The 24,782-nt window shown below is 31.8% G+C and overlaps 1 protein-coding gene across 2 annotated transcripts; it reads right to left on the reverse strand.

Annotated features, from left to right (window-relative positions):
* On the reverse strand, positions 1-24,185 carry LOC127731227 (uncharacterized). 2 transcript variants are annotated; one of them, XM_052240225.1, is made up of 7 exons: positions 23,895-24,185; positions 12,204-12,319; positions 7,857-8,098; positions 6,457-6,613; positions 5,543-5,785; positions 4,292-4,445; positions 1-1,591 (listed from the first exon to the last, which is right to left on the reverse strand). In XM_052240225.1, exons 2-7 carry the CDS (start codon positions 12,316-12,318, stop codon positions 1,357-1,359), a joined length of 1,146 nt encoding a protein of 381 aa, XP_052096185.1. In that variant the 5' UTR covers position 12,319; positions 23,895-24,185; the 3' UTR covers positions 1-1,356. The 2 variants fall into 2 exon arrangements, with proteins under 2 accessions (XP_052096185.1, XP_052096175.1); XM_052240215.1 differs by lacking the exon at positions 23,895-24,185 and adding an exon at positions 23,640-23,813.
* Between the last annotated feature and the right edge of the window lie 597 nt (positions 24,186-24,782).

Here is a 24,782-nt window from a genome sequence, read left to right on the forward strand (position 1 = left end):
GTTCACCATACCATTATTTGTGCATAACATGGATTTTATTAGAAAGAGTTTGATGCGCATTCAGGTTCTGTATTAAACTTTCACGGTGTGGGTCATCTTATTTTATGCTTCAGATCTGCACAGAAATAACACATTGATTGAAGAACCATTGCAGTATCATTTCTGCATCAGAGTACTCCAGCCTTTTGTTCAGTCGATATGAAGTATAATTTTTTTTTTCAAAGATTTAAGACTATAACTCGAACTTAACTTTAAAAATGGATTATCATATTTCGATCCTTAAGCAATGTAACCGGTGTAGCTGACTGGTTACGTTATGAAGTCTATATAGGTATTTATTTTCTTTTAAGTAAGGTTATCATTTATATATATAATATCAAACAAATCTGGGAGCAAATTAAAACAGAATCTGTTTAATCACGGTAAAGTATTCTCCGCAGTTGCAGCTGTAATCACAAATTTTAAGATGGACCACAATATTATTATGAATAAACTTAATTATATTTAAATTATCCAGTCTCTGAAGTACTTTTGAAATAAAACGTTTCACACACACAATAAAGCTCCCGTATGTGAATACACAAATCAGCAACAAATACTTAGGCAGATACGCTTGAGGAAAAACCAGGTAGGAATTCGGAGGACAAAACAAAAAACCAAGAGGAATGCACTGAAAAATTAAAAGGAATTCGAACATATAACATTTAAATTAAAGTTTCGGGCTATACAAAGTCTTACCAAACACTGACATATATATCATTTGTTATAGAAGGGTTACAATATCTTACTTTTATTTGTATGCAACAACCGTCGTCTTGGAAGGTGATCAAAGCCTAAAAAGGAAATATTCCTTGTGGTCATGGTTAACTGTATTGTTTATATATTGTGTACATTTAATACATTCATTGTTCAATAATACCACATTTGATATCGGTGTTTACTGTAATTATTACTATTTGTCCGATTTTCTTCGAAACCAAGGAAAACAGACACTTCAGTATTATCTGGTTTAGGAATTGATCGATAAGCTCATACAAGACAACACTTTACTTTCTCAACATAATATAACTCAATAAATGTTTTTTTTTAACTTTTACAAAGAAATAGCGAGACAATACCAACATAGATTGATGAAGATTGGTCAAATCATGGAAGTATTATATTGACACTATAATACTTCCATGGTCAAATGATTACCCAATTTTGGATCAAGTTAATCAATTGTGATGAAAATTGAGCACTGATCTCAAATAAAGTGTACAAATATCTATGGAGTTTGTTACGAAATTGTGTTAAAACTCTCTCTCTCTCTCTACCATAATCCATAAGGATTAGATTTATACAAATACAATTTATTCATATAAAGTATTGTCTTCCTTGATGCTGAGTTAAATTTGGTCTTGGAGGTACAGGTGGTGTTATGTCTTTCTCTGGGCTATCATCATCAGCATCATATGAATGTCCTCCTTCCATATGGTCCAAACTTAGAAAATGTTCATCTTGGAAATGTACGTCTCTGGTTGGTGGTTGGCTTTTATATTGTACAAAAGACTCTTTCATGTCAATTCCAGAGTCTGGAAATTGTATATACCTGAAAATAACGAAAACGGTTCAAGCAAATTAACGTGCGCTCGTAAAATAGTTGAAACTATTTTTTTCAGTAGCTTTCATTCGAAATAAGATAGAAAGCTTAAGATCGATTAACCCGAAAGAATACTGGAAGATATTGAACGGTGGTAGAAGGGGAAACAATCCATGTATACCTATTAATATTTTGTTTGATTATTTTAAGAATTTAAATTTAGGAAATTCTGAAGATGATGAGATTGTTTTAGAAAATCAGAACAATGTAGAAAATTTAAATGATATATTAAACTCACCTATTACAGAAGAGGAAATTGAAAAATCTTTGAGAAAATTGAAAAATAATAAATCCTCGGGTGATGATATGATTGTAAATGAATATTTGAAACACTCATTTAGTGTTATGTCACAGGTGTTTGTGAAACTTTTTAATATCATATTTGACAGTGGTATTATTCCTGATATTTGGCTTTCTGGAAATATAATACCTTTATTTAAGAATAAAGGAGACAAACATGATCCTAGCAATTTTAGACCTATAACAGTTATAAGCTGCTTTGGAAAATTATTCACTTCTATTTTGAATTCACGATTGAATAAATTTTCTGATGATTTTTGTTTATTATGTCAAAATCAAGCTGGTTTCAGAGAAGGTTATTCAACTACAGATAACTTATTTGTTATTTACATGCTTATTAGTATCATGAAAAATAAGAAAAAGAAACTATTCTGTGCATTCGTTGATTTTGCTAAAGCCTTTGATACTGTTTGGCGAGAGGGTCTCTGGCATAAATTACTTATAAATGATATTAACGGTAAAATTTATAACGTAATTTTTAATATGTACACTGGTATTAAATCTCGCATTGTATTTAATGGTGAAATGTCAGAATACTTTTCATGTAATATTGGTGTAAGACAGGGTGAAAATATGTCTCCTTTTTTATTTTCTTTATATTTGAACGATCTTCAGCAATTTATTGAAGAAAAAAATGTATGTGGTTTAAATTGTATTACTGATGAAATAGAGGATGAGTTTGATATATACCTAAAACTTTTTGTGTTATTGTACGCAGATGATACAGTGTTATTTTCTGATAATGCATCTGATCTACAGTTGCAATTAGATATATTCCATGATTATTGCAGAACCTGGAAATTGAAAGTAAACACTAGTAAAACTAAGATTATAATTTTTTCTAGTGGTAGATTACCCAAAAATATTAATTTTATTTATGCTGGAAATGCATTGGAGATAGTTAATGAACTGACATACCTTGGGTTGAATTTTTCAAGAACAGGTAGCTTTATGAGTGCTAAGAAAATTTTAGTTCGAAAAGCAAATAAAGCAATGTATAAAGTATTGAAAAAGGGGAGGTTGCACAACTTGTCAGTGAAATCTCAATATGATCTATTTGATAAAATTGTGAAGCCAATCCTACTATATGGATGCGAGATTTGGGGTTTCAGTAATACTGATATTATAGAAAGAGTGCACTTAAAATTTTGTAAACTATTACTTAACCTTAAGAAGTCGACACCTAATTTTATGATTTATGGTGAACTTGGTATTTATCCCATGTCTTTATATATACAGCTGCGTATGGTTAATTTTTGGTCAAAAATGGTAAATGGGAATGATAACAGGATTGCTAAAATATTATACAGATACATGATCTTGAAGAATTCTGACAACCAATTTAGGTCAGATTGGTTGAAATACGTTAAAGATACATTAGATAGATGTGGATACAGCAATATATGGTTGTCACAAGGAAATTTTAATCCTAAATGGTTGGGTATATGTTTAAAACAAAGGTTATTTGATCAGTTTCAACAGAAATGGAGAGCAGATATTGACTGTTCATCAAAACGTTTGGCCTACAAATTGTTTAAACAAAAATTTGAATATGAAGAATATCTGAATATTTTAAGTGATAAAGATAGAATAACATATTGTAGATTTAGAACGGGAAACCACAAGTTACCCATCGAAACTGGTAGATGGAATAAAATTGAACGTAACTATAGATATTGTAATTTATGTCATTGTAACGAGATTGGGGATGAATTTCATTACATTTTGCAGTGTAGTTCTTTGACAAACTTTCGAGCACAATATTTGGATACTTTTTTCTTGCACAGAAGTAATATACTAAAGTTTGGAAAACTATTTCAGTTAAAATTAAAAAATAAGTTAAAAAAGCTGTGCAAATTTATCAGGGTTATAACTTTTCAAGCAAGTCTTCCTGGTTAATCACCACTCTTCGCCACTACTGTGTTATTTTGTTTTATTTTATTTTTTCTTCTCATCTTGTCATGTGTGTTTATGTTATGTTATAACTTTTGATGAACTTCTTTGTACCATTGTAACTATATGGTGTTTGAGAAATAAAGAATCTTGAAATAAAATTAATTGGAATTCTATATATTTAAACGGTCATGCAGTAATTAGTAACCATTAAAAAAAGAAAAAAACATCCAGTTTTAACTACTACATGTCACATGTTTTAAATTACAGGAAAGACACGCAGACACGATTTGAAATTACTGATTTGTTAAGTTGTTTTTAATTTAGCAATTTAGAGATAACTTTTACATGTTTCTTACTTAACGCGTGATGTAACTAAAATCAAATCATACTTTGTAGTATTATAAACATTTCTAAGGAAGTATTACTGCATAGATTATAGTATAAACCTTTTACCTATCTGTATTAGAACGTGGGTAATTATAAGCATTGACATATGGATGTGTTGGTTTCTGTTGTAAAAATTGTCTTCCTTGTGGCTGGTAATACTGTTGAGTGGTCGTTCCTGTTGTAGCACATGCTGAATACTGACATGGTCTTTGACCGGATCCTGTAAATATCATATAACAAAGACATTCTTACTTTTGTTTCTAAATGTTTATTATTCACAACTATACGCACTGTTTGTGCTTGGAGTTCCTCGTCCTTTACTATGATTGTGAAATCCGATAATCTTTTTTGTAGACTTAATATATTTTTAACTAATATGCCTATCTGAATATATACTTTCATGTCATACTTTGCCGTGGTTACAATTAACAAAGGAATTGGAAATAAACTCAATATACTGCTCATCGCAGGGCAGTATTGTGATGAAAATCCCCAAGAGCAGCTAAAGCCATGTTGCTCAAGCTTAAGTTTTCATTTGTGTTCCGTTCATGTTCAATATACCTGCATAAATCTTTATGAAATTCTATCAGATTCCATGCCTTCTCTAGCTGTTCAAACATCTCAAATCACATTTAAATCAGATTTTTACTTATATTTTAAACAATTACTAGGGTTCAGGTGTTATGGTCCGCCCTATATAATAGGAATATATGAACCCGTTAGTTGTGCTTGAATTTTTATCTATAATTCTTTATCGATGCATAAGATATCAACCATGATTTAGGTTCAGAGACTTATCTGCCCCAGGGTGCATCAAACTTTTAAAGTTTTATATCAAGTCGAATGTTTGATGCAAAGTAATAGAAATTCAATTTTGCTCAAACACCATTTAATGATGTATTTCATTAAAATCCCCCAAATTTGATGATATTTTTCCTGTGCTAATGTTAATAAAAAAGTAATTATGCATTTACTGGTTTTAGTTACAGAATAAGTTAAGTAAATTAAAAATCTAATGTGCAATGTACATTTAAGCAATTATGATTATCTAATTACGTGATGGCGACAATCAGGCTTTTACAAAATGTTTGAGAGCTATAAATCTATACTAATCTTACCTAACCAATTTAAAGAGGACGCCGGTTTGCTCCCATAACTTAATATATACTTGTAAACATTCAGTGTTTCAAATGTCTAATTATTTGTTCTTGTTTTAGGAGCACATGATATGTTGCCAATGTTCTTAGAAACGGAAAGTATCATCCTTTTAAATTAAGAAGGAACGCCCATGCAAGTATTCAATACACAGTTCAATACCTTCTGATTTAGGTGTTGATGAAGATGTATTGCTGCCGGCTACATGTGGTCTATTTGATGACACGGAATCTGATGGATGTTGCCGTTTCCAGCAACAATATGTTACCCAGCAAATAACTAGTATAAACGAAACTGTGCTAACAAGGGAACCGGCAATGATAACTGTATCTCTAGTTCTTTTCTCTTCCTTCCTTTTCTCTTCATTATACGAATCGCCCTTCCGCTTTACACCGGAATCAGTGCCTATAATAATACCAAAATAAATAAATGACATATCATTATAAAAACCGAAACTGATTTTTGTTTTAATCATTTTTATCATTGAAACATCGAATGCTCAGTTTCATAATCATTTATGAAATTAAGACAAAAGATCGTGTATTTTAGAGAACTAGCTTTCATGTAGTTTATTTATATAGAATACGTCGTGTAGTTTATTATTTGTAAACAAGTATTGTTTTCATGGTGATGAAAAACAAATAAAATATTTTCAATCTTATTCATCTGCAAAACAAATTTTATCTTAATCTAACAGAATGTGATAACATTTATAATTCAGTAAATTATATTTATACCTGTCGGAATCTACAATATAAACACAATTACTTTACTTTACGATAGAATGGTTTTTTTTATGATTGCTTCTTTGGTGGTGTAATAATCGAGCACACCAAAGGGTCAATCAAACTATAAACGATTTCCCCAACAGTTTCCCGAAGTATTTGATATAATATAATGTTAACATTTGAAGACGAAAGTGTTCTGATTGAAGTTTTCTTGTAATATAAGTAGCATACACTCCTCTTAATTAAAATGTTTCAGTTCAATGTTCTTCATGGGTTTATTTACAAATGAAATCTGCCAATATTATTAGTAATTCTAAATTTGATACATTTAATTGTTCTTCGACATACCTTTAGTAGAATCCTCATCATGGGAACAGTAGGAGGTCACCTCAAGGGTTATGTCATAACCGGATCCTTTATATTTTTTCAATTCAGTAAACTCTATTTTAATTTCATTTTTTCTAGAACACCATAATATTGGCGGAAATGAATGACAGTCAAAACTCTGAAATAAAATAGAATTTAAAAATTTAAAAATTCTTAACTGATGAGAATCATACTATTCACCCGTTCCGTCAAAACATTCCTCTTGTGCCTTTAATTAACAAGCTTTATCTATACTTACATGTAATCAAAATCAAAAGTTGACGAATTAACGTTAAAAAACATCGGTGAAATTTATTGAAAAAATGCAACTTTCGCGTTTTGGGCTAGCATAGTCCTAATGTGAAATTACAGTGAAATAAGGAGAAGATACCAAATGGGGGTAAAAACAATGATAAAAGCTTAAAGAATCACAATTGGAAACTTAACCATGGGCTTTAAATGATATTACAGAGTTGAATATAGTAGAATGTGACATATAGGTTACATTGTCACAGTTAATAAGTATGTTTAAACGCTAACTATAATATTAAACGCCGCTACGTTCCTTATGTTCTTGCTCCAAGTCAAGAGCCTGTAATCTATGGTTGTCGTTGGTAACTGTGGTTGTCGTTGGTAACTGTTTGTCATTGTTTCTGTTTATTATTGTAGTATACATCAGTCCATTTTTTCTCTCTTTTTAATTGTTTCACATTATATAGATATAGGAAGATGTGGTATGAGTGCCAATGAGACAACTCTCCATCCAAGTTATAGGTAACAATACGCTATGGGTTTTGATCACTGTTGAATGTCCTACCTAGACCTTGAATATTTCACATCGTTGTCCTTTGGTCGATCATATCGAACCACAGCATTCATTTTAGTGAACTCAAATTTTTAAAAACCCTAGTACTTAAATCACATAAATAATTAACCAACTGGAAATATAATATGTAATAAATCATTCCAAAGTTGAATCGCTGTTTTCGTTTAAATTCCATATACACAGAATAGTATTACAAAACCCCCACCTCTCGACCAACCCGGAATATCAAATGGGCATCTACTTTCACATGTCATCATGAAACTTTACTACCTCGGTGTTTGTGTTCGTGATCAAAGTTTGAAACCATTAATATAATTAATATCGTATTTGAATAAACCAATGAAAAGCCAAATCTAAAGTGGGTTGCATGGATACTGCAAAATTGTCCTTATACACAAGAGAAATAAATACCTTACAATAATAATATGGCCAAAATAATATAACGATATGTTTCCAATAAAAAAGCATTACAATACTTTGAGATTAAATTGAAAAATTTTACAGTTTTTATATCTATTTTCATTTTCTCAAACCATTTATTGAGTTAACCACTTACCTGAGCATTTAGATCTCCAAGACCGTCATAATATGTCATTCGAAAATCACAGCTTTTCATAGAATTATTATGTACACGGACACATAAACTAACACAAGGTTGTCCGACAATAGCATCATTCCAGTCCAGAAATCTGAGTTCACAATTACGACTGTATATTTTATTCTGGGCTCGAATTATATACAATGTGTCCATATCATAATATAAAGGTTGCTTACAAATGTTTACATCATTCGCATTTACTGAAATAGATAATTTATATAGGCAAAGATTTCATAGGTTAAACATTCAAATTTAAAAAAAAAAAACAAATGAAATCAATGGCAGAGTTTATACACTTTTAAAACTTATAGATATTAAATATGAAAAGAAGTAGGAACAATTTTTTTTTAATCTATTTAACACAAGCCATTTTCAAAAGTCCTCCCATCTTTACTAAAATTAACAATAACATATCACGAATATAGTTCTCTTTAATCATTATAAGGTATTTTTTCTATTCTTTCCCTTTTTCGGTCATTTTTTTTTAGTATTTATGGGGTGGAAATGAAAGAAAATACTTACTCCTTAGTGTTGAAATTAATTTTTGGATGTTTTATTTTAACTGTCCAGTTAAATTTGATTAAAGGAATGATGAAAAGGGTAATATTTACAGTTAGCGGAACATCTTTGGACATGTCTTTACCGGTATGGATGTGTATGGATCTGTGTTACTTAAATTTTTCTAAATCTTTGATATATTTTAGGCATTGTGCTGTACATTACACACAGAAAAGATTTTGGAAAAACTATTGGTGCAATTTTTTTAATGTGACAAATCGTTGTAAAAAACAAATAGGAGAGTTATTTGTAGTCTCGAGCAAACACAGCTTCATACACGAGCTTCGAGGTTGATACAAAAATATGTCGTATTTCTGAACATGTGACCAAATTATATTAAACTCCTAAATGAAATCTTGAGCAATTTTGAAAGATTTCAGAAAAAATGCGTATCTAAAAAAGTTAGAAAATTCATTTTACAAATATTAATGTTATATTGAAGTACAAATTAAAATGTTTAATAACATGTTCAATTAAAAAGATGTTTGAAATTTACAGTTTCCTCATATTTCGAAATCGCACTATTATTCTTTTTTGATTATGGATGTCCCTCAATGCAAGATTTTACAAAAATTATGTAAGATTTGCAATATTTTGCATCAAGATTGTATTGTATTGATTAGCAAAGAAGCGTTCAACAACTTTTTGTTTAAAAAAAAATATAGTTTGAAATATTATTCAAGCACACAATATCAATATTCAAAGTAGTTTCATCGTCTTTCAGATTAAGTCATGAAAGAGTCATGAAAAATGTTGGCCACATTGCTTACGTACTTTCGCTTTAATCAAAAGACTGAAAAATATAAAGCAGACTGAGATGGTAATGATATAAGCCTGATAGAATAAAAATACATAAATAAACAAAATGAAAATGTCAACATCATTAATAAAGTTTTTTGTTTAGTTCTTTTCAACTTGTATTCGCCGAATTGAAATGCACGCATGAACCTTCGAAGCAAATCACAGCAAACGAATTAATCCTTCGTGCGTATGCCAAAAATGCCATCAAATATTTGCTTATGTTAAGCCAGGCATGGCACCTGAAAGATGCATTGCAATCGCCATAAACTTAAGACAAATGATAAATCTGGTTAAAGAAAGATATAAAATACAAAAACAGATTAAGTAATAGAACAGCTTACGCATAACAAAAGATGGAAATAGTGATGTCAGAACTCTCAGAATCGCAGTATGCAGTGTAATTAAATTAAAATTAGTTCCAGGACTGGTCTAATTGGTAAAGAAGTAAAACCAAATGATTAATTCGACCTTGCTGACACTTCCCGGTCTAGTACAATAATAAACAGTGTGGATCGGGTATCTCTTACTATCGGGGAAATAAAATCAACTGTTAAAATAAAATAATATGTAATTTAGCTGATAAAGTCATATTGTATATAATGGGATTTTTCTAAGTTATCCAAGCTGTTTGTACTAAAAAATCACTTTATTGTTTATTTGTTGCTTTCAACTGAGAGGCATAATGAAAAATTTGGTTACTACCAAAATGGAGACAAAGTATATGAGTAGATATGTATTCTCGAGTATTATTTCATGACCAGAAGAACAATTTTTCACATCTGTTATTGTCTATGAATGACAATTAACGAACATGACATAATAAGCAACAACTGCTTACCATGGTTCATCCTCTTTTTTAAAGTTAAGTTATTGTATTCGTTTTTTGGGTATTAATTCTTGTATGTATGGTCTGATTATTAATTTGATATTTCTTTTCTTTTTTTAAAGCAAATTATGTATACTTTGGTTTCTAGCAACATCTTGGTCCGAATAAATACTGAAACAAGCATTCTGTGAGTATTGCCTGGCAATACATAGTCCCCTACCGGTTAAAAATTCATTGTACTGGAACAAAATACTAACTTGATCTATAACTTGTCATGGTGTAAACTATATAACAAATACCAAGTCAATATCTTCAAGCATGACAGAAAAAATAGTGTGGAAAATTGATTATTTGAGTGAATTTTCTAAGTCCAAGGAACATAACTCTGCACAAAATCATCAGATTGGAACAAAATTCGAACTTGATCTGTAACTTGTCATTATGAAACTATATACCAATTATCAAATCAATATCTTCAAGCATGACAAAAAAAAAGTGCGGAAAACTGATTATTTGAGTGAATTTTCTAAGTTCAAGGACCATAACTCTGCACAAAATCGTCAGACAGGTACAAAATTCGAACTTGATCTGTAACTTGTCATGATTAAACAATACACCAATTATCAAATCAATATCTTCAAGCATGACATAAAAAAGTACGGAAAACTGATTATTTGAGTGAATTTTCTAAGTCAAAGGAACATAACTCTGCACAAAATCATCAGATCGGAACACAATTCGAACTTGATCTGTAAGTAGGTGTCATTATAAAACTATATACCAATTATCAAATCAATATCTTCAAGCATGACAAAAAAAAGTGCGGAAAACTGATTATTTGAGTGAATTTTCTAAGTTCAAGGACCATAACTCTGCACAAAATCGTCAGACAGGAACAAAATTCGAACTTGATCTGTAACTTGTCATGATTAAACAATACACCAATTATCAAATCAATATCTTCAAGCATGACATAAAAAAGTACGGAAAACTGATTATTTGAGTGAATTTTCTAAGTCCAAGGAACATAACTCTGCACAAAATCATCAGATCGGAACAAAATTCGAAATTAATCTGTAAGTTGTCATTATAAAACTATACACCAATTATCAAATCAATATCTTCAAGCAAGACAAAAAAAAGTGCGGAAAACTGATTATTTGAGTGAGTTTTCTAAGTTCAAGGACCATAACTCTGCACAAAATCGTCAGACAGGAACAAAATTCGAACTTGATCTGTAACTTGTCATGATTAAACAATACACCAAATATCAAATCAATATCTTAAAGCACGAAAAAAAATGTGGAAAACTGATTTGCCGGACTGACGGATGGACAGACAGACAGACAGACAGACAGAAGACGGACAGAGTGCAAACATAAAGTCCCCTTCGACTTCGTCGGTAGGGGACTAAAAAGCAGATATATATATATATATATATATATATATATATATATATATATATATATATATATATATACACTCAACCAAGTCGCAGAGGGATATGGTTATTTCTAAAGATCCTTGTTTAACATATCGCTTTCTTTTAATGTTATGCATTTTTAGTTCTCCATCATTTGGCTATGAGCAATTACCTTTAAGGCTAACCCCATAAAGTAATTCAATTCACTTAATTCGGTATTTTTACATTGATCACGAATCATGAGAGAGTCATTATATGGAACGTATATTGTTGTAAATTAAAAATCTTATAGCAGTGCACAGTTTAGACATTGCAACGATCTTTCAATATAAACTCATAACGGAGGCCGTGGCCAACATGAACTTATGAATCAAGGAGTTATTTTTCTAGTGAAGAACACATCTCTGTATGTGACATCGCAAAGCAAAACAGTACGCGCTGCTTATTGTTTCATTTGAGACACGAATAAACGGCATAGACCACATCTTCCTATATCTATAGACGCTGAACCAGAACATATTTTACTAATCAAGAATGGCATGTTGACAATATGGAACAGAAATAATATATACCGTAGTTTTGAGTCGTCTAAACATAAAAAGAGGATATAGCAATGCTATCGTTGATTCTAGATTCAAATTAGAGTTAAACTTGACAATTTAATTTCGACAATTGAAGCATAATGTCACTAACTTACGTATTCGTGTGTAATCAGCACAAGTACAAGCATTCAAGACAAAAACAATTGTAATCCATACAATATTGATAAAAGACGTGCAGTTATTACCGCTGAGATCTGATTGGTCTATCATCCTGCAAAAATAAAAAAAGTTATGATTCTTAAAAAACTTTAATTTTGGTATCACCAAGTCTTTTGATTTATCATAATACTTGTTCAATGCGCTTGTCTTTAAGACAGGATTAATATCTTGTGGTACTGTGTTAAACGGTTACTAAATACATGATGCAACATCGCATGATGTGCCTAACATATTATTTCGTTGTTATTTGCCTATGTTTGTGCGTGCCTCTCAGCCTAAAATGAGTCTGGTGCTGGTAGTGGTCCGTCCAATATTTAACCCCTGTTGTCCTTTATGCGTATCATATATCAGTGAATGAGGGAAAATTAAAGACCGTATAATGTAAAGTATATGTCGATATATAGTAACAGTGGAAAATGAAAAGCCCAGAAAATTACACGATTTTTTTTCGAGTACATTAAATTATTTTTTAAATCTTCCAGATCGGCCTGTAATGTCATTAGCATCCAATAACATTACAATAGAAATATAAAAAAATATAAACGATAAAGTAAAGAAATATTTTTGTCAAGCACTAACGACTGTTAAATGAAGAACCCTGTGGTTTTACATTTTTGTTGTAGATGGGCAAAGAAGATATAAGATAATTAAAACAATTCAGTATCTTATAATGTGTTGGAATCTGGTTTATATTTACTTCAACACTTAACATAAAATATATGCCTGATTTATGATTCACTGCGAAAAGTATATAGATCACTCCAACATTAAAGACGACTGTTTGTGTGTCGTTCTCATTCCATGCAAAACAATAGTTGGCCCTAAAGGCCCGTTGTCACTATCAAATAAAATTGAGAATGTAAACGGGGAATGTGTCAAAGAAACAACAACCCGACCAAAGAGCAGAAAACAGCCCTAAGCCATCAATGGGTCTTCAACACAGCGAGAATATCCCGCACTCGGAGGCGGGCTTCAGCTGGCCCCTAAAAGTAATGTATACTAGTTCAGCGAAAATGGACGTCACACTAAACTCCGAAACATATAAATGAACCAAAATTTAAAAAACATACAAGACTAACAAAAGCCAGAGGTTCCTGACTTGGGACAGGCGCAAAAATGCAGCAAGGTTAAACATGTTTTGTGAGATCTAAACCCTCCCCCAATGCCTCTAACCAGTGTGAAATAAACAAACACACAGCAATACACACAGTCAAACTCAGTTTAAAAGAAGTCCGAGTCCGATGTTAGAATAGGTAACAGAAGAAACTAAGCGAAATGACAATAATCAACATAATTTATCAAAGGAATACTAGTAGTTACTGACATGCCAGCTCCAGACCTTAATTAAACTGTTCGAAAGATTATGTCTACATCATGTTAAAATCAAGTTGAAATATATTAACACCATAAGATGGTGCCAAGAGAATGTCACCATCTAAAAATGGATTATTAACAATAGGAAAGATTTCTTGTACAAATTTTCTTGGTCAAGGTTTTTGATGGATTTTTTTTTATAGTTGCAACCGTCAAAGTAAACTTTGATCAAAAACTTTGACGACTTAGATGGAATGGAATCTCATCTTATTTTTCTTAGAATCTGGATGGACTTGGACGGGAATTGTCTAATCACAGTGCAGTTTTATCTTTGACCAAATTTTTGATGAAAAACTTTGATAGTGATGCGACTTACATGTAGATGGAATGGAATCTCATCTTATTTTTCTTAGAATCTGGATGGACTTGGACGGGGATTGTCTAATCACAGTGCAGTTTTTTCTTTGACCAAATTTTTTATGAAAAACTTTGATAGTGATACGACTTACATGTAGATGGAATGGAATCTCATCTTATTTTTCTTAGAATCTGGATGGACTTGGACGGGAATTGTCTAATCACAGTGCAGTTTTTTCTTGGACCAAACTTTTGATGAAAAACTTTGATAGTGACCGCCGGGTTTAAGTAAAGACATTTTTTTCAAAGTTCCTGGAATTATTTTCACCATTTCTCTGACGTTACTAAATGTTAGTTTGTCATGTATTGAATGTATATTGAGATATCAACTATCCTTTGGTAAGTAAATTACTTTAACTTAACAGAATCTCTAATTGTCTCAATGTACTACTAGAGCTAAGGGTATTTGCTCCTTCTTTCATTTACAAAATGTGCGGAATACGCTACACGTGCAGGCTGTCGTCTGTTGTTAATTTTTAATACTTATTTACTCGATCACGTGTGGTCATGATTGGCATATGTAAAAACTAACTTGAAATATTGCATACTTGTAAAATACTTTTGCTAATTAATCTTTCATCTGAACGCATTTGTTAATGGTTTTAAAACATGATAGTTATTTCGTTTGAGGAGACGGCATATGCAAGGCATTAATTGAGCTAAACAAAAAGCCGTGCAACTGAGGGACAAAGACAATTTAAATACCCCAAATAGTTTTTTTTTCTGTTCATTAACGAGTTTTGAAATCTTTTGTTTTCTCTGAGGGCCATTCAGACGTTATATTTTAAAATGTTTAAATTCTGTAGGCATCATTTATTTCCATGTTTAAGTTCCTAGTATAATAGACTAATTCCCTCGTAAGTGAAAGTAATGTTATGCAGTTAAGAGCTAATATCGATTCCCTACTACTTTGTGAAAATCATGTGCAATCTTTGCGCCTTATGCATGTCTCTCCGGGGAAAAACGTATGTCTTATCCAGATGTTTTCAAATTAAGCAATTAAAACATAAAAAGAAGACAATTATGTCTACAAATTAAATAAGCAATCTTCAAATGTAGATAGGCTTCACCAATGAAAACGTTTCTACGAATTTTCTTGAAATTGTATAAGAAGTTATCAACAACTTTTTATAGAAACTTTGAAAATCAACAATATCATATTAAACTTATTGTGACGTATGATTAGATAAGAATCTTGTAATAACAACCTTCAATGCAGGTTTAACATAAAGATTTACTGTAGAAGGCACAATATAGTACATAATGTATAGCGAACAACATAAAACGATACCAGTTCTACTACATCAGCTGTGCATTTAGACAAAAATGTCTCTTTAATGATGTTCGGTGTCAAATATTTGCAAATTCAAAACTTAATACGGGCGAAGAAGAGCTGGTGGAATAAAAAAAGACCAAAAAAATAGGATAACGCGGACAGGAAATCAGAGCTCTGCATGAGGGAGATCCTTTATTTCAAATGATTTCCTAAGTATGACAACAGGAAATTTAGATAAAACAATATCCGTATTTTATGCCAGTACCGAAGTACTTAGCTACTGTGCCGGTGATACCATTCGCGACTAAGAGTTCACCTGCAGAGCAGAAATTTATAATAAATTCTTTCATTATCGAGATAATATTCAGTTACATATAGTGATAGTAAAGGATCTATCACGGTTTGTAATTAATGAAGCAGTTTTTGTTTTCCAACAATTAGCACCATACGGTCACATGGTACGATAAACTCTATCCAGATCAAATATAATATTTTTTCTATTATCTTATTTAATAAACACGGATTAGGCTATTGTGCTTTGACCTTCTTGTTGGTTTTTTACGCTCTGAAAGGCTTCAGTTTTTAGTTTTCCAAACTTTACGTTTCCGAATGATTTTCAAGTGACAACCTAACGCATTGTAGTTGCTGTATGACTCTAGAAAGGTAACTAACATTTGACTGGATAATTGAAAGGACATTTTACAAATAAAAATAAGAAGATGTGGTATGATTGCCAATGAGACAACTTACCACCAGAGACAAGTAGATATGTTTTTGATATATTAATTGGTATGAAATGCATGTCGGCTAATTGGTGATTGGTAACTGTCTTGTTCAACTGATAAAAGTAAAAATCATTTATAGGTTCGTTCTTCTTGTTATCGCAAGATGTAAGTGCTCGAAAGTCATACCCCGCTCAATGTTATTGATTCTTTTTTGAAGTTAAAGATATACATTTTTGACAAATAGGTTGTAAAATATTGTAGGAACCGAAAACGTGTCGCACTGTACGGTAGAAATTAGGCGAAGTGCCATATATCAGGAAGCTATGGCTTGTTATTGCTAAGGAAATTGCTACAGAAACATGTTACAAACAGACAGACAGACAGACGAAGAGAGGGAGGTTAAAAGTTTATCACCCCCTTTTGAGCTGGATATTTAAATAGTTATTTAAAATAATTATTTTTTTGTTTTGACGCTTTCTTGCGTACACTTCAGTATCCGGATACACTTTCCTTTGTATGGACATCGGTGTCTCCCAAAGTCTCGGATCGTTTGCTTTAAAACTTCAAAACTATAAGTATATTTTCGACATTTCATACACATTTCTGAAAGATTACTGAATAGAATTAGGAGTATAAAGTTCTGTAATTGTGGTAGTTTATGTGCTTGTATTTCCTTATGCTGTCAGTAAGAATGAACTAGTTAAGCAACATTTTCTAAATGGTTACTTGTACATAACTTCCCCAAAAAATACATCGATGGCAAGTTCTGACAAGAAATAGAAGTTCCCTCATAATATAAGTTACAAATGGAAGAAAAATTCTAGAATATTTACGAAATGCAAGGTATATAATATTTGTTCCGATAGGAACAGATATTATGGCATTGTTTATAACAAAGTTCCCAGGGGAACTTCCGTAAGTCGGAAATGATAGACGTTGACAGTATTTTATACAATCTGTTATACATAATTTGTTGGTTGATGTTTGCTCTAAAATATTTCAGTGGCAACTATTTCACGTGTGTTTAAGACGAGAACAATTTAACAATTTATACATTAGTAGATTCTGCATGGTAGGGGTTGACAGGTTTGTAGGGCATGAAATTTGGACTGTAACTGGAAAATAAGGGTATGCTTAATAGGAATAGAAATTGTGCCAAGCAATGTCCTTCTAAGAACCCCTCAAAGAATTGTTGGTAGGATTATTTCATGTGCAGAGAGCGTAAAGATACGCGAGGAATCGGATTTAACGTCCCCATTACGATCGGACAAGACTGCGCATTTATACATCCCGCAAACAAAACGGACGCTCCACTTGGTCCGAGGACACAGTTATATAGTCCCTAGGGTGGACAGTGTATAACTTGCAATTTTTTTTCATACACTTTCCAAATTTATTTCTTTATAACTTATGCATGAAATATTAAGTAGGGGGATGAATATACATGTTAAAAAAATTGAGTGATGAATTTTTATGTAAAGTAGTGATGTGGTCCAGTTAAAGAAAGGTCAAACATTACTTTAGTATGCCTGAAGCTGTCAAACTGAATTATAGACCCCCTCAACATAGAATTGTCCATATTTTGAGTAAGAGCTGGTAAACTTTTCTATAATTTTGATATTATTTGCCCCAAAAGTAGTACACTACACTGTAAAAATCTTTTTGAGATAGAGCAGGTGCAATTTTTTAAATTTTGATTTAATGTCTAAAAGAAATAGACTACGAAATAACTGTGTTCTCGGGCCACTTAAGCAAAGGTTTTACTGAACGTGAGAAGTAAGCCTATACCACACCCAACGATTTTGGTGAAAGATTTCCCTATAACGAGCTACCCCTAAAAGTACAACATGCAAAGCATTCTTCAGGACACATATCAGAAATATTTGAAACATTTCTGAAAGTTTCATTTTTTCACTCTTGTTTTTATCTTGGCATAATATATATTTGATAATGATAGATCTGTTTTAATGTTCCTTTTTCTTGACATGCAGTGTATATCCGCTTGAGAATAATTAATTTACCTACTGAGCTGACAATTAATTTTGTGAGGATATTAAAAACTTATACAATTTATGTATACTTTCATCACCAGTTGCTGTTAATTTAAGATCTGAGGAACCAAGATACAGAATCTTTTAACATCAGCGTCTTCATAAAAACAGGTTTTAAGATAAAATCTTTATTTATTGTTGTTTTTACGATGAGTATAAACTGGGGATACGCAAGCAGGCGGTGACAGTTGCTTTTTGGTAATATTTATACGTTACCTGAGATTCCAAGAATGATATATTGGTTTATTTTGATATGAGGCCTGAAAAAGTAGTGCTATAGTACATTTAAGCTTTTGTATAGAACATCAAATTCTCAAAAAGAATCACGGCTAAAATATCCATCAGCAGCAGTTTGACAATGAACTTTGTTCCGGCAACAGTCCAGCTTTTTTATGATTCTGTCAACTAAATTAGATTGTGATCACTAATTTCGATATACAAAAAAACTTTGAAAAAGACTACCAAGCATATTAAACCGAATTATGTAGATACTTCGAAAGCTTTATTGAAAATCGTTTGAAGTTGTTAATAACGGGTTGGAAAATAAAAAAATACACAATAAATGGAACTTTTTCGAGAAACCATGACCTGGTTCTTCTTGAAAATCAATCGAAAAAACTTTAATAAGCATTGCATGAAAATCTTACAGGACAGAAACAAGATAAATGGAAATACTTTGTAAACTCAACCAACCTATTTGAAAAGCCTTTTACTTTTCAATCATGCGAGCATAGCATATACAATTTGTTTTCTTTAAGAAGTGATCAAAATCTGTTTTTTTTTCACACAAATTTAAAAGAGACCTTTCTATGGCACCAGATCTTCCTATAATAGAGTTTTATCTTAACTTTCAAACAAGAATTAATAGGATATCTTAATTTAAAACTTAAAACACAGAAGTGTTTCTTGTCGTTCTTAAACATTCAAAATATTAAAAATGCAAGAAACACAAAATAGAGCATCCATCACGAGATTTTGAGAATACCAGGCCAAACTATATTTTCTTAGTGTATTAATATATATCTATTACATACATACTGAATGAACGGTGCATCTGCCTTCGAATTATTGTATATACAACGATACTGTACGGTATTTGTTACGTAACAACCTTTAATCTATAGTTAGGTCAGCTTTGGGAATGCAACCGTGACTCTTAAAGTGCTTTACTGCTTTGCACATGGTGCACATGTCAAAGAGGGATGGGCTATTTCCTTTATTCTTAAACTTACAAAGCAAATACATGGTTGGGTATCACATGAAGGGAGACATGTCCTTCTTTTGTTTCGAGTTAATCATTTCCTACAAGTTCATGGAATTCCAAAGATTATTAGTTTGATTGTAACTAAATATTGATTGATGCATAATACACAAAATAACAAGGATATATTGAAACAGAAATACTTCAAATTCTAAAGTGAACGCATTTAAATTACATATGAAGCAATTGTAATTAGTTTAAAGTGTATTTACTAATTTTGCATAAAAAGGCAATATAAAATCTAAAATCTTAACTTTCGAACAGGAATGTATGGGATATCTTAATTAAAAACTATAAATTCATATGCCTTCCTTGTTGCCGCTGATCTTTAACATCCAAAACATCTTTACAAATGCAAGAAACACAAAATAGAGCAGCTATATGTATCATGATATTTGAGGAACTAATCCTGTTTTACCAGGCCAAACAATATTTTTTTAAGTGTATCAATATATATCTACTACATAAGTACTGAATGCACGGATGCATCAGCCTCCGAGTGATTGTATAAGAAACGATACTGTACGGTATTTGTTACGTAATAATCTTCAATCTATAGTTAGGTCAGCTGTGGGAATTCAACCGTGGCTCTTTTAGTGCTTTACTGCTTTGCACATGGTGCACACGTCAAGGAGGGATGGGAAACCAGTATTTCCTTATTCTTTAACTGCCAAAGCGAAGATTTGTCTGCTATCCCATAAAGGGAGACTGCATGGTCCTCTTTTTGTTTCAAGTTAATTCTTTCCTTATAAGTTCATTGGATTCCAATGATTGTCAGTTTGATTGTAACTAAATAGGGATATGATGCAAAATACACAAAATTATACAAGGACATAATCAAAAGAGGATTATTATCGTCACATTCGAAAGTGTGTTTAATTTACTAAGAACCAATAGTGTTATCAGTTAATAGTATATATAAATGACTTTCGCTTATATCTCTAGAAGACAATATGTCTTCAGTGAAATTAAAAAAAAATTAACGAACTAAATTTTAATCAACCATCATAATCAAATCACATTCCTAACCAAACAAGCTATTTTTTTAGTAAACTCGTGACATTAGCCCGCTGAACACCAAGACGAAGAGCAGCTACATAGCCATTATTTCATTGGTTTATGATTATTAATTGGTATATCTTGAATTTTTGCCCAATATATATACATCCACATAGTATCCTTAATTTCAATGTGCAATAGACTTCACCAGTCGATGGCGTCTTACATTTATGAGAAGTATAAATGAAAATAGGAAAACTTATAAAGACAATGATCAAAGACTTATTCTTAATAAACCACGAATCAAAGAATAATAATCACGACTACGTTGAAGTTTTGATATAAAAACTAATACATACTGAACATCTGTGAAATACGAAACTACGATTGTTTCAAAAATATACTACCAATAAAATCACATGCAACTCTATTAATTCAGATATATTGCCTTGTTTTTCGATCTTATCAATATAATATTATACGCAACGACGTTCACAGTATCGGCATTATTGAAATCAGCTGTAGATTTTTATTGGCTTGAAGTTTAAATAAGTACATAAGTTAAATGATACATATTGTACTCTGTAACGTTTCAATAACCCACATAGACAGAAGAAGTATATGCACTTTTTGATCGATTCCCTAATATTAATACATGCAAATGCTCTAATAATAATCGAAAATACCGCAAATCTAGATTTATGGACGTTATATATTAACTAGAGGCTCTAAAGAGCCTGTGTCGCTCACCTTGGTCTATGTGCATATCAAACAAAGGACACAGATGGATTCATGACAAGATTGTGTTTCGCTGATGGTGATGTGTTTGTAGATCTTACTTTACTGAACATTCTTGCTCCTTACTATTATCTCTATCTATAATGAACTTGGCCCAGTAGTTACAGTGGAAAATATTATGTAAAAATTTACAAAAATTTACAAAATTTATGAAAATTGTAAAAAATTGACTATAAAGGGCAATAACTCCTTAAGGGGACAATTGACAATTTTGATCATTTGACTTATTTGTAGATCTTACTTTGCTGAACATTATTGCTGTTTACAGTTTATCTCTATCTATAATAATATTCAAGATAATAACCAAAAACTGCAAAATTTTCTTAAAATTACCAAATCAGGGGCAGCAACCCAACAACGGCTTGTCCGATTCATCTGAAAATTTCAGGGCAGATAGATCTTGACCTGATAAACAATTTTACCCCGTGTCAGATTTGCTCTAAGTTTTGGTTTCAGATATATAAGCCAAAATCTACATGTTACCCCTATGTTCTATTTATAGCCATGGCGGCCATCTTGGTTGGTTGGCCGGGTCACTGGACACATTTTTTAAACTAGATACTCCAATGATGATTGTGGCCAAGTTTGGTTAAATTTGGCCAAGTAGTTTCAGAGGAGAGGATTCTTGTAAAAGATTACAAAAATTTACGAAAAATGGTTAAAAATTGACTATAAAGGGCAATAACTCCTTAAGGGGTCAAATAACCATTTTGGTCATGACAACTTATTTGTAGATCTTACTTTGCTGAACATTATTGCTGTTTACAGTTTATCTCTATCTATAATAATATTCAAGATAATAACCAAAAACTGCAAAATTTCCTTAAAATTACCAATTCAGGGGCAGCAACCCAACAAAGGGTTGTCCGATTCATCTGAAAATTTCAGGGCAGATAGATCTTGACCTGATAAACAATTTTACTCCTGTCAGATTTGCTCTAAATGCTTTGGTTTCAGATATATAAGCCAAAATCTACATTTTACCCCTATGTTCTATTTTTAGCCATGGCGGTCATCTTGGTTGGTTGGCCGGGTCACTGGACACATTTTTTAAACAAGATACCCCAATGATGATTGTGGGTAAGTTTGGTTAAATTTGGCCAAGTAGTTTCAGAGGATAAGATTTTTGTAAAAGATTACAAAATTTACGAAAAATGGTTAAAAATTGACTATAAAGGGCAATAACTCCTTAAGGGGTCAAATAACCATTTTGGTCATGACAACTTATTTGTAGATCTTACTTTGCTGAACATTATTGCTGTTTGCAGTTTATCTCTATCTATAATAATATTCAAGATAATAACCAAAAACTGCAAAATTTCCTTAAAATTACCAATTCAGGGGCAGCAACCCAACAACGGGTTGTCAGATTCATCTGAAAATTTCAGGGCAGATAGATCTTGACCTGATAAACAATTTTACTCCATGTCAGATTTGCTCTAAATGCTTTGGTTTCAGAGATATAAGCCAAAATCTACATTTTACCCCTATGTTCTATTTTTAGCCATGGCGGCCATCTTGGTTGGTTGACGGAATCACCGTACACATTTTTTAAACTAGATAGCCCAATGATGATTGTGACCAAGTTTGGTTAAATTTGACCCAGTAGTTTCAGAGGAGAAGATTTTTGTAAAAGTTAACAGACGACGCCGGACGACGACGACGACGACGACGACGACGGACGACGGACGCAAAGTGATGAGAAAAGCTCACTTGGCCCTTCGGGCCAGGTGAGCTAAAAAGCAGTTTGATCATAATCCTCATGAAACTTATTATAAAGTCGCCCATTACTTTTTCACTAAAAATGGGTGAATACATAATGCTCTATAGTAGATTTGTGTTGTGTTCAAAACTCGTTTTAATGAAATGATGTAAAATTCATCTAAAAAAGATGTCATTCTTGTTAAATTGACCTTCTACACCAGTCTTACAGATTGTGGTCTTTGGTTGGTTGCTGTATTTCCCCAGAACAAACGTAAAGGTTAGTATTTACTATACTATTAACTATATATTTATATATATCTAGAATATTTTTGTTTCCATTATATATATATAATTCAATACACCGAAGCTGTTCTAGTTGACGGCGATAGTCCTACAGTACCGTTATGACACTGCATTAAATACTAGAGATATCTGATACAAATGTATTTTGTGCACTGAAATATAATCATTTACTAGTCACGAGACGGAATGAATAGGGGGACAAATTAAGATCCATTATTTTTTTTTAACGAAAACTACCAATTCCATTCCAATGCGTTTGGAGTCAAAAATAATCAGAATAAATAATAATAAAATTCATATATTGCAAATTACAGTACTGTCATCTTTTATCTTATACTATTATGTCAAATACGTTTGATACCGTCGTTTGTGTCTAATTGGTACGTACAGTGGAATTTGTAATATGTAACAAATGAAGAAACAGTTCTGCTGAAAGGTCAATTAACAAATGTTCTTCATCATTATAGGTACGAAAAACAGAAATATAGCGTGCATAAAACCTTAAGTAAACAAACTTTTCTTACCTTTCAACATAGATAGTATCGATGCACGAGATTTTGTATCGTCTGCCAGCTGTACTGATCAAAATAATCAGATAAATGCATACTTCAAACAAGTGCTAAGCTTTTGTGTGTTTTATGTGTGAAGATGCGCCACAGAAATTTATCTTTATAATGTATAGCCGATTTCAAAATCTGATTTTGGATTCGAAACATGCTTATTGTGCTGTGATGAATCCATTAAGGAGAAATGCAAGAAAAATAATTAAACATTCCTACCTGGCAATAGCTTGTCAAATTTTACTTTTCACTCCCTGTAGATTAATTAATACAATTATCTCTAGATAAAGTGATGTAACCATTTAGTTAAATAGTTCCGTTCACACTAACGAATCAAACGGAAAATCAGATACTGATTAATAACTGAATGTTACCCATATCATAATATCCTGCTGTTCTCTAACGTTAATAGCACTCTGTAATTTGAATCACCCACCAAATTGAAAATAAATTATGTATTTTGCTGCACACTTGGTTTCAGATCTAAGATAATTAATTTCGAATCTGCTCGTCATCATGTCTAAAATAGCTTTCTTCTGATGTTTACATAGTAAAGCTAACATAGACATGTCTCACTTCCATCTTTATCAACTTTTTTTCGGTACTTGCTTTTTGGTTCGTTATTGGGTTATTATGGAAAATATATGTAACACGTTTGCTGTATTGATTCTTCACTCACTTTCAGAAATGAAAGAAGTTAAAAGTGGTTTTTTTTTTGCCATTTCACTATTTGTTTTGGTATCTGGATTTGTTTCATAATTTTTTAAGTAAAGTCTCAAATAATACTTAGATGGTGCAACACAGTACACATGATATATTTTTATATAGTGTCGAGGCGTTTGGTTCAGTGATGAATCTAATCTTACGCTTCAATGTCGAGTTGGACACACTCGCGCTTACAGACGTCAAAATTTTCTAGCAACTGTGTGATATATAGGTATAGAAGATCACAGATTCCGCAAAGGCATGCAGTTCATTGGGTGGGAAAGCACACCCTACAACTTAAGAACAAAGTCTGTTCACACCATGTACAATTTTTTAAACTGCTTTGTAGTATTGAAATGCAATCCTTCAACCTTCTGCATGCGGAAGGAGATGGTTACAGCA

Source organism: Mytilus californianus, unplaced genomic scaffold (genome assembly GCF_021869535.1).
Source record: "Mytilus californianus isolate M0D057914Y unplaced genomic scaffold, xbMytCali1.0.p SCAF_1, whole genome shotgun sequence".
In the NCBI taxonomy this organism is placed as follows: domain Eukaryota; kingdom Metazoa; phylum Mollusca; class Bivalvia; order Mytilida; family Mytilidae; genus Mytilus; species Mytilus californianus.